Source organism: Corythoichthys intestinalis, chromosome 6, assembly GCF_030265065.1.
Source record: "Corythoichthys intestinalis isolate RoL2023-P3 chromosome 6, ASM3026506v1, whole genome shotgun sequence".
In the NCBI taxonomy this organism is placed as follows: Eukaryota; Metazoa; Chordata; class Actinopteri; order Syngnathiformes; family Syngnathidae; genus Corythoichthys; species Corythoichthys intestinalis.
The window spans coordinates 15,824,824-15,836,922 of NC_080400.1; the positions used below are offsets into that span (position 1 = coordinate 15,824,824).

The 12,099-nt window shown below is 37.9% G+C and overlaps 1 protein-coding gene across 1 annotated transcript in view; it reads right to left on the reverse strand.

Moving 5' to 3' along the window:
• The window catches only part of LOC130917841 (hepatocyte nuclear factor 1-beta-A-like), an 80,827-nt gene extending 78,809 nt beyond the window's left edge, over nt 1-2,018 (reverse strand). Inside the window, exon 1 of the mRNA XM_057839576.1 lies at nt 1,132-2,018. Coding sequence (XP_057695559.1) covers nt 1,132-1,553 — 422 coding nt within the window. The 5' untranslated portion in view covers nt 1,554-2,018. The remainder of the gene's footprint in view (nt 1-1,131) is intronic.
• Nucleotides 2,019-12,099: the final 10,081 nt, after the last annotated feature.

The window sequence follows — 12,099 nt, forward strand, 5'->3', positions numbered from 1 at the left end:
TTTTTTTTTTTTTGCAATGCAAAATTATCTGGAAGGCCATATTTTTAATAAAGTGCCTCTTAAAATGAGCTCAAATGTAGCACAAATCATGTTCGTATTTGTTTTATGTTTGTTAGACAACTGCAGACACGAGATTGTTGTACAGCAATACTGCCAAAATGCTCAGTATATTAAAATCAGCGAACTGCGGCAAATTACTGTTGACAATGGTTTAGAAAAATTATATAACTATGCAAAGAACTGAAATTTTAACCTGTTTTTGTGTGAAAATAAAAACAAAATACTACTATGATAAGAACATCACAAATGCCGATTGCATGAAAACTATAGAGTACATGCATGGGGAAAAAAACTGATGGCAGGTTTGAAATCAGCGAGCAACAATTGTATAAAATCAGCTTAAAAAAAAAAAAAAACTCATGCAAAAAAATAAAGTTTGCCATTCTCAACAAGATCAGTGATCACGCTTTAGTTCCCCTTCAAAATTTTTCTTAAGTGAAACGAACATTTCCTCCCTGTATTTATTATAGTATTTGGAGTATAGTAGTTTTTTATGTATATATATAAATTTGATGTTGGAACTAAAATTCTTATTTTGATTTAGTATTCGATGCAATTTAAGCAAAATACAGTTCTGGTAATGAGAATTTATATTCCTTTACAATTTTGTCAAAGTTTCACTTCAACTTAATTTTGTCATTGTTTGTTGGGAAATAGATATTAGTAGGTTTCTATGATGAAATATTAGTTTGAATTGTAGTAACAGTGTAATAATAATACACTTTAGTTCTCAAACTTTCCCTTGAACTTCGGTTTTGTTATTTTTCGAGGTCAAAATCGTTAAAAATGGTCACTCACACTAGAAGGCCTTGCATCCTATAATCTTAGTGGAGCGTGACCTACATTTTAATTTACTTCATAAAAACTGTGTGTGTGTGTGGGGGGGGGGGGGTTAATTTAGAAGAAAAAAAAAACGTTTAACTTATGCCATTGACGAAACGTATAATCTATTTTGACTGGGAGATATTACGGCGATTTTTCACCGCTGGCCTTTCCAAGTGAAAATGAATTGGACGTCTAGCGCCGTCAATGGCAGTGAGTTAGTCGCGATCCATTTCGGTGGTTACTCACGCTAGCATGCGTTCAACTTCGGCACGCTGCTCGGCGGCCTCCTCCGTGTTGAGTGACTGGAGCTCCTTGAGGATGGGCGGCGTGTCGAAGTCGTCCCCGTCCTCCGAGCCCTCGTCGCCGGACAGCTTGGCGGCCGTCTTCCCGTGCCCGTTGCTCAGCGTGTGGAAGACCGGCTTGGCGTCGCACTCTCCGCCCGCGTTGTGGCCGTCGTTGCGGTTGTGATGATGATGGCTGTTTTTGTGAGCTCGGGGTGACGGCGGCGGTTGAAGCCGCTCCAGCTTCACCCCGAAGCCGATGGCCGAGTTGGGGTCCATGTCGTCCAGTGCCTGGATCAGAACTTCCCTGGTGAGTCCGGAGTCCAGCAGTGCGCTCAGGAGCTCCTGCTGCAGGGACGTCAGCTTGGAGACCATGTTGGAGAACATTAAAAAAATAAAAGAAGAAGGGGAAAAAATGAAAATAAAAAAAGTTAAAAGTTCCGCTGGAGCTGCGTCCGACTGACACCTGTTTGAAGGCGAGGCGGATGGATCTACTTTGCCATGATGCCCCCGCCTGGCTCGAGGATATAAAAGATGCTAATGAGTGGGCCGGCTGATGGCGGCCTTATATGTAAATACAAGACTAGAAGAATTAAGAAAACGAAGGAGAAGGTCGTAGAAGAAGAAAAGAAGGAGGCATGAACTCGGGCTGAGGTGTTTACACTGAGAGGCTGCGGCAGCTTTTATTGGTTCCTCTTATCAGAGAGACTTGGATGGACTTTGGACGGCTTATTATGAGCCGTAAAAAGAGAAACGAGAGCGTGTACTAACGCGGTTGCATGCCAGCTTCCACTTGGAAACAACTCATCCGAGTGAGTTCATGTTTGGAAACAATATTCAAGTATTTGTGGAACATGGAGAATATTTTGTTTCTTATTCTTAAAAAAAAAAAGTGTATATATTAGGGTGTGACCATAGGCGGATTTTGACTTTTGGGCCGGGGGGGGGGGGGGGCACAACATGTTGATGACCCCAAAACGCAGTGTCAGCAAAAAAAAATTAACTTACAACAATATTTATAATAATGAGTTGAAAATGAGCGTTTTTTGTTACCCATCATTCTTGAGGGGAATTCTAAATCAGGCTGCTTAGGACAGCTATACTTTTCATCCATTGAATATGGTACGCCCGCCAGTGTCGTGCCAATGTCGTTACCCCGGTCAAAAATTGTATCCCCTGGGCAGAGCCATATGGAGGTAGATTTGTGTCTTCATTATTCGATCCAAAAAAATGTATTTGAATGCAAAAATAAATTTGAAACTCAAAAAAATGCATTTCAAAGCTATTTTTCTTTGAATTGGGGGGGGGGGGGGGGTTTGAAGTCTTTTTTTTTTTTTTTTTTTTTTTTTTAATTGAAGTAATGTGGCGGCACGGTGGCTGAGTGGTTAGCACGTCTGCCTCACAGTTCTAAGATCAAGGGTTCAATCCCGGGCTTCGGCCTTCCTGTGTGGAGTTTGCATGTTCTCCCCGTGCCAGCGTGGGTTTCCTCCGGGAACTCCGGTTTCCTCCCACATCCCAAAAACATGCATGGTAGGCTGATTGAACACTCTAAATTGTCCGTAGGTGTGAGTGTGTGCGTGGATGGTTGTATGTCTCCTTGTGCCCTGCAATTGGCTGGCAACCAGTTCAGGGTGTCCCCTGCCTCCTGCCCGTAGTTAGCTGGGATAGGCTCCAGCACCTCCGCGACCCTCGTGAGGAAAAGCGGCATGGAAAATGAATGAATGAATGAAGTAATGTTGTTTTGCGTTTGGGCCACATTTTGGCTAGGACATTTGTGTCTTTATTATTCAATCCAAAAAAAAGTTGTTTCAAACAAAAAATATATATTTTCAAACGAAAAATCACTCCAATCAAAAAAAAAAAAAAAAAAAAAAAAAAAAATCATAGAAAAAGTTTTTGAAAGCGAAAAAATATTTGAGACTCAGATTTATTTTTAATTTAAAAAAGTTTTCTTTGATTTTAGCAATCCTTTTTGTGTAGGGGCCATATTATGGGACATTGGTGTCTAAGTCTTTAAATCCCCCCAAAAGTTGCTTCAATTAAAAAAAAATAAAAAAATAAAAAAAACAGTATTTTCAAACAAAGGTATAAATCATTTGAAAAATAAAATTGTCCTCCCCGAATTTTTTTCTTTTTTTAAAATAATATGCAAAGCAAATGACCGTCTAAGGTGCTAGTCACATGATCTGTTTGAAAAATTATTTTGACCCATTATAAAGATATCTTTTTTATTCATTTACTATTTTTTGTTGTTTCCTTTAATGCTTTACAACTATATACAGCTAAATGTATACATACACACACACACACATATATATTATATGTAGGGAGAACAAGTATTTGATACACTGCCGATGGGTTTTCCCATTGACTGTCGGCAGTGTATCAAATACTTGTTCTCCCTACTGTATATATATATATATATATATATATATATATATATATATATATATATATATATTTACAGGGGTGCACATATTTTTTTGGGCCCAGGTTCTCAGAGGAGGACCTGGAGATGTGACTTGGTCCTCATTGAGCTTGAGAGCCGACCCGCCTGATGCGATAAATTTATGACAAGCTTTACTTAGAGCCAATTAACTTTAATTAATTATATTAACAATTAATGCTTGATTAACATCAACTGGCACAACAAAATTGCCATTACTTTGAAGTGAAATGTAAAGAAATAAAAAGCACCAATTCAAAATAAAGGGCATTATGCGGCTCCCACGTTAACTCCAAGCCTTTTTAAAAGTGGGATGTCCTCCTCATAAGACCTCATTGAACATGCATGTTTAGCTTTGTAAAATGCGAGCAAAAACACGTTTGTCAGTGCATGTCGCTGTTCATTACCTTTATTCCGCCACTTGTCCATAGGGCGAGCGGGGTCCTGTTTGATATCGATAGTTTGCTTAATTGCCACATGCTCTGTTTTTTTCGTGCTTTTCAAAGTTTGGATGGCTGAAATTCTTTGACCCTACATAGAATGCGCTGGTCTTATCGGCGACATTGGGATTCTCACAGCACATTTTGTACCGCATTTGCGTGCGAGCATCATTTGCTTCTAGCCATGGTACCCCCTACTTTTCAGCAAAAGTCCTTTTTTTCGGTAGCTCCGGTGACGTCTCTGTCGTTTGTCTGTCTTTTGACGGGGGTGGGGGAACACGGAAGTAATTACTCAGTGTGGCCTGCCTCTTTGACATTTTGAGAAGTTATTTTCTCGTGTCCGCCGCAAATACGGTGGTCCGCGCGCATGCGGACCACTTATGTGCACCCCTGTATATATATATATATATATATATATTTATATATGTGTGTGTGTGTATATATATATACATATTTATATATATATATATGAAAGTCAATTACATGCAATGACACTTTTTGGCCATTAGGGGGGCCTGCCCCTAGCCTCCCCTTAAACTCCGCTTATGGGTGTGACAAAATATCGAAATGGTGATATATCGTGATATTGTACTTTTTATCCCAAAAGGTTATCGATATGCTCCTGCCAAGAATCGAGATATCATTTTAAAAAGGTGTCACAAATAAATAATTCACAAAATAAATAAATAAAAAGGAACCAACAAGTTGCTTCCAAAATCTTCCACCATAGTAGTGTCTCCGTTAACTCTAAGGCTGCATTGACGGTGCACAACGCCTAATACATTTAGACTGGGAACGTTCGTTCATTGGAAACCAGATCATTCACAGTCATTCTGTGATTTTTAGGGCATTTACAGGTTATTTCCTGTTGAGTTTGAGTCACTGCCTATTCGTTTGGGTCATTCCCAGGTCACTTCCTGTTCTGTAACACAAAATAAACAGGATGTGACCCATAAAATACCCCAAAATCAACAGGAAGTAACTGAAAATCAACAGGTAAATGACCTTAATTAGCCCAAAATTACCTCATTGCCTGGCTTTGGCTGTCATTGATGGCCATAGACGTTCAATCCGTTTGAAGTGGGAGGGATGGCAGCGAATGAACATTCGTTCATTCGCTGCCACCCTCCCAGTTCAAATGGGTTGGACGTCTACTAGTGTTAAACTTATTCCAATTCGCAGCAGAGGCTTGTTTTTCTGTTTATTAGTTGTTTCTAGAATATCCTAGAATGATATCCTGACCAATGTATCGATAATCGTTATAGCGCCATGTCGTCAGATCATCGGTATCGTGAGCTTTGTATCGCAAATCGTATCGTAACGTGAGGTACCAAGAGGTTCCCACTCCTACATAAACACACATGATTATTTTGGTTATGTAAAAAAAATAAATAAATAAATAACTTGACCCCAATGAACTTGACTTGACATCATATTTTGGGTTGATTTGGGCAGGTCACAACATTAATAAGTATACGTACATTGTAAAATATGATAAGTTGATTTTACTTTAAAAAAATCAAACTTGCTACCTTAGAAAATGTGATTTATGTTACTTACATTAATCAGATACAATTTTGCAATTTAGTTAATTATTTCAAGTTTTACGAACTTTAAATAATTCGATTATTGTATTTTTTTTAAATTTTGGGTTTGAAGCAAGGGCGTAGGTTTGGTCTTAATATTGGTAGGGCACAGCATAACCTGCATGTACACTTTTTGCTGGGGACGGGACATTAATAAGACCAAACAGATTGAGTGAACGGGGGTCAGGGCTACATTTCTCACTAATATGAACCTATACTAACTTTCACACTGCAGATTTATAATGTCTCAATCTAATAATTTTTTTCAAATCTAGTCAATTTTATCCATCTTTTTTGAGTGTTAAAGGCTAGTTACAGTGGGGCAAATAAGTATTTAGTCAACCACTAATTGTGCAAGTTCTCCCTCTTGAAAATATTAGAGAGGCCTATTATTGTCAACACGGGTAAACCTCAACCATGAGAGACTGAATGTGGGAGAAAAAAAAACAGAAAATCACATTGTTTGATTTTTTAAAGAATTTATTTGCAAATCATGGTGGACAATAAGTATTTGGTTAATACCAAAAGTTCATCTCAATACTTTGTTATGTACCCTTTGTTGGCAATAACGGAGGCCAAACGTTTTCTGGAACTCTTCACAAGCTTTTCACACACTGTTGCTGTTATTTTGGCCCATTCCTCCATGCAGATCTCCTCTAGAGCAGTGATGTTTTGGGGCTGTCGTTTGGCAACACGGACTTTCAACTCCCTCCACAGATTTTCTATGGGGTTGAGATCTGGAGACTGGCTAAGCCGCTCCAAGACCTTGAAATACTTCTTACGAAGCCATTCCTTTGTTGCCCTGGCTGTGTGTTTGGGATCATTGTCATGCTGAAAGACTCAGCCACGTCTCATCTTCAATGCCTTTGCCGATGGAAGGAGATTTTCACTCAAAATCTCTCGATATATGGCCCCATTCATTCTTTCCTTTACACAGATCAGTCGTCCTGGTCCCTTTGCAGAAAAACAGCCCCAAAGCATGATGTTTCCACGCCCATGCTTCACCGTGGGTATGGTGTTCTTCGGATGCAATTCAGTATTCTTTCTCCTCCCTCACGAGAACCTGTGTTTCTACCAAAAAGTTCTATTTTGGTTTCATCTGACCATAACACATTCTCCCAGTCCTCTTCTGGATCATCCAAACGCTCTCTAGCGAACTGCAGACGGGCCTGGACGTGTACTGGCTTCAGCAGGGGGACACATCTGGCAGTGCAGGATTTGAGTCCCTGGTGGCGCATTGTGTTACTGATGGTGGTACTGTGGTCCCAGCTCTCTATAGGTCATTCATGAGGTCCCCCCATGTGGTTCTGGGATTTTTGCTCACCGTTCTTGTTATCATTTTGACGCCACAGGGTGAGATATTGCATGGAGCCCCAGATCGAGGGAGATTATCAGTGGTCTTGTATGCCTTCCATTTTCTAATAATTGCTCCCACAGTTGATTTCTTTACACCAAGCGTTTTACCTATTGCAGATTCAGTCTTCGCAGCCTGGTGCAGGTCTACAATTTTGTCTCTGGTGTCCTTCGACAGCTCTTTGGTCTTGGCCATAGTGGAGTTTGGAGTGTGACTGACTGAGATTGTGGACAGGTGTCTTTTATACCGATAATGAGTTAAAACAGGTGCCATTAATACAGGTAACGAGTGGAGCCTCGTTAGACCTCGTAAGAAGAAGTTAGACCTCTTTGACTGCCAGAAATCTTGCTCGGTTGTTGGTGACCAAATACTTATTTTCCACTCTAATTTGGAAATAAATTCTTTAAAAATCAAACAATGTGATTTTCTTTTTTTTTTTTTTCACATTCTGTCTCTCATGGTTGAGGTTTACCCATGTTGACAATTACAGGCCTCTGTAATCTTTTAATTGGTGGTTGACTAAATACTTATTTGCCCCACTGTAACAGATTAATACGTCAGATTCTTCCACTTACTTTGAGTAAATATTACTATTTGTTCGTATTGAGCCCATACATCTAAAAGTTGGTCATCTTTCACCTAAATCAAGAAAAAAAAATCTTTCAAATAATGTTTTGAACAATATTCTTTAATTAAGAACATTTCTGACAAACAAGTTTCTCTTTTAAGATTAAATATAAAAACTTTTTGCTTAAAATAAGCCTTAAAAGAAGTCTTAAGTGTTTCTTTTTTCAAGAAATCTCATTGAGTAAAATCAACTTGAAGCACTGTAGCAGTAGCAAAATTACGGGTGTTCTACGGGATTCAGGTCTGGATTCATTGCTGACCACTTTAGAAGCCTCCAATGCTTTGTCTCAAACCACTTTATAGTGCTTTTTGAAGTGTGTTTTGGGTCATTGTCCTGCTGGAAGACCCATGACCTCTACGGGAGACCCGGCTTTCTCACACTGGGCCCTACATTACGCTGCAAAATTTGTTGGTAGTCTTCAGACTTCATGATCCCATGCACACAGTGAAGCAGTCCAGTGCCAGAAGCAGCGGAGCAACCCCAAAACATCAGAGAACCTCCGCCATGTTTGACTGTGGGGACCACGTTCTTTTCTTTGATGGCTTTGTTTTTTCCCCCCTGTAAACTCTATGTTGATGTCTTTTCCCAAAAAGCTCTACTTTTGTCTCATCTGACTAGTGAACATTCTTCCAAAACATTTATGGCTTTCTCAGGTAAGTTTCGGCAATCTCCTGCCTGGCTTTATGATGTCTCTGGGTCAGAAGTGGGGTCTTCCTGGGTATCCTCCCATAGAGTCCCTTTTCATTCAGACGCCGACGGATAGTACAGGTTGACACCGTTGTACCCTCGGACTGCAGGACAGCTTGAACTGGTTTGGATGTTAGTCGAGGTTCTTTATCCACCATTTGCACAATTTTACATTGATATCTCTTGTCCATTTTTCTTTCCCGTCCACATCCGTCCACATCTAGGGAGTTAAGCCACAGTGCCATGGGCTTTACTTTTATTGATGACACTGCGCACGGTAGACACGGGAAAATTCAGGTCTTTGGAGATGGACTTGTAGCTTTGACATTGACCATGCTTCCTCACAATTTCGCTTCTCAAGTCCTCTGACAGTTCTTTGGTCTTCTTTCTTTTTTCCATGCTGAATGTGGTACACGCAAGGACACAGGACAGAGGTTGCGTCAAATTTAATCCTTTTTAACTGGCTGCAAGTATGTTTTAGGTATTGCCACTACCCGTTATGTGCCACAGGTAAGTAACAGGTGCTGGTAATTACACAAATTAGAGAAGCATCACATGATTTTTGAAAGGGTGCCAATTCTTTTGTCCGGCTTATTTTTGGAGTTTTTGTGTAAAATGATAATGATTTAATTTTTTTCCCATTCTCTTTTGTGTTTTTCCATTGCAAGCAAAACATGAAGATATTACTACCAAAGCATTTTTAATTGCAATCATTTTCTGGGAAAAATTGAGCATTATCTGACAGAATTGCAGGGGTGCCAATACTTTTGGCCAGCACTGTATAGGTCAGTGGTTGCGGCATGAATTGTTTTGCATATTAAATGTGTATTTAATCTTGAATTCCTTTTGTAAAAACATATTTTTCCCATTTATAATCATTTTTTTGGTCAAAATATCATTGAATAAATGTATGTAAACTACAGACAAACAAATTTTGTTGCATTATATTGAATTGTATGTTTATAATTACATTTCATGATTATTTATCTTATGGATATATCAACAAATAAAATATCAATCACTTATTTTTCTAATTTCCCATTACTTACAAGACTAAATTAGACTTTTTAAATATTTGGGCGAGAAAAAAAGGGACTATTGTGAATTTGTTTCTTTTTGCAATACATTTTGATCAATTCAAAATGTTCTTTCAACTGTTTCAGATCTTCCAGCATGTTCCTGCTTCAACCTAAGCTAATGTGCTTGAAACCCGGACAGTCCGTGGACTTTTTCAAACTCCCTCTTAAGCCCATTTAACTCTACAAATTGCAATAACATTTGAACATATTGCTCACAAATGTACACACGCCGTTTGACTGTATGTTGCGCTTCCTGACAACTTTTCCTCTATTTTGTTTGCACGATAACAAACGGGAACCAATATTTTCCCCTGCTACTGTAGGCTAAAAGCACTCACTGGTTGTAGTATCAAAAGAGTTGATCATTAGTAATACTGCGTGAATGCTTTCTTGTGAATCAGCTGCTAAATTAGCCAACTTCCATGTAAACATAAGGTCATAAATGGTGCACAACGTTAAAGTGGGAGGTGAAAAAAAAAATGATCACCCTACGCCATCAAAAACCTTACCTTATCTGCACGTATTGTTGTTATTGTTCTATAAAGTTGCAGATGCGCACTTGAACTGCCCTTCGCTCAGTGATAAAGAACAATACAGTTCATCTCAGCAATATCCATTTTATTTCCAGTCCATCATTTTTTATGGGTTTATACAGACAGCTCCCCATTTTAAATTGAAGACTTCAAATGTAGTACTGCGCCAGAACATAAGAGGCAGCAATGAGGTCTGCTGAAGCGTATTTAACATAATTTCCAGTGTTCTTGTTTTTCATTGAGTGTATTTGTAAAATTTTGTATTTTAATTCACCCAAATTTGAAATGAGAATTCTAGTGAATGTTCCAGTACTATTGAGGCGAGACGTCAAATCCATTCCGACTTGGAGAGATAGCGTTTCTTTTCTTTTTTTTTTTTTAATGAACAAATAATAATAAAAATTTAAAATAAATAAATAAATAAATAGCAACAAGATTGTGTTTTTTGGTTATATTTATTCTTTAAATAAATTAAAAATAAAAATAAAAATGAATCAAAAAAAGAAAATTGTCTGTTTTCATCTTTTATTCAAATATTAATAATCAAAATAACACTATTTAGAATATTTACCCTTTTTCAAAAAAAAAATCTCCTTAAGTAAAATTGAAAAACATGAATTAAAATGAGAAAATTGTCTTTTTATACTCTATTTAAAAAAATTTTCAAATGTACAGTAAATACAAAGATAACTAGATGAATAAATAAAAACAAAACAACATTTGTCTTAAGGCCACTCAACATTGTCTATATATAAATGAATTAAATATAACTGAAAAAACGTTTTAGTCAGGGTATAACAAAAATTAATAAATGTATTAGGACTGTCAAAATTATCGCGTTAACGAGCGATAATTCATTTTTTCAATTAATCCCGTTAAAATATTTGACGCAATTAACGCACAAATGCCCCGCTCAAACAGATTAAAATGACAGCAGAGTGAAAGGTGAGTTTTGCCGCCCTCTGCTGGCGCTTGGGTGCGATTGATTTCATAGGCTTCAGCACCCATGAGCATTGTGTAAGTAATTATTGACATCAACAATGGCGGGCTACTAGTTTATTTTTTGATTGAAAATTTGACAAATTTTATTAAAACGAAAACATGAAGAGGGGTTTTAAAATAACATTTCTATAACTTGTATTAACATTTATCTTTTAAAAACTACAAGTCTTTCTATCCATGGATCGCTTTAACAGAATGTTAATAATGGTAATGCCATCTTGTTGATTTATTGCTATAGTAAAGAAATACAGTACTTATGTACCGTATGTTGAATGTATATATCCATCTTGTGTCTTATCTTTCCATTCCAACAATAATTTACAGAAAAATATGGCATATTTTATAGAAGGTTTGAATTGCGATTAATTACGATTAATTAATTTTTAAGCTGTAATTAACTCGACTAAAAATTTTAATCGTTTGACACCCCTAAAATGTATATTATGTAATGCAAATAAGGTTGATTAAAAGTTGGTGGGGATAATTCGAGCATCTTAAAAAGTTGGTAGTGTTATGTCCCTACCGTCCCTGTGTAAACCTATGCCCTTGAAAAAAGGCAAGATTGCGTTGAGGGTGAAATGGAAATGGGAAAAATGTAGCAAATAAAGATTATTTTCCTTCTTTAAATTGAAAAAATATATAATTTAAATGAAATCAAATCAATGATTTTTTTCTTTTTACAGGTGATTGGAATTCACTCTCATTGCGGCTCATCCCAGTCAAAATGGATTGGACGTCTATCGCTGTCAATAGCAGCCAGTGACTTTAGCATGACTCAGAAGGTTTCGTCGGGAGGACACACGAAGATGACACATGCACACATACGCCATGACACGTTCTTAAGCTTCCACAATGACAAAATCCATCATCCATTAACTGCAAATAATAACAAAAAGTCTGGGGAAAAGTTGATCCAGTACCCGGGGGAGCATCCCGCCCTGTTGTGAAAGCGACCTGCGCACTGGAGCGAGCCTCAGAACATCCACTGCTCACCACACGTGTCATCTGTTTGCGTGCACTGCTGCTCTTTATTGTTCTTTGGACAAGTCAGTTGGAAATTTTAATGTTTGCTCATATGTAAAATCTCTTTTATTATTTTAACCCTTTCAGGCACAGTAGTCCCTTCAGTGGACATCTATTATTGTTGTCTTAACAAATTGTCAGCCCGGGTCACTGAG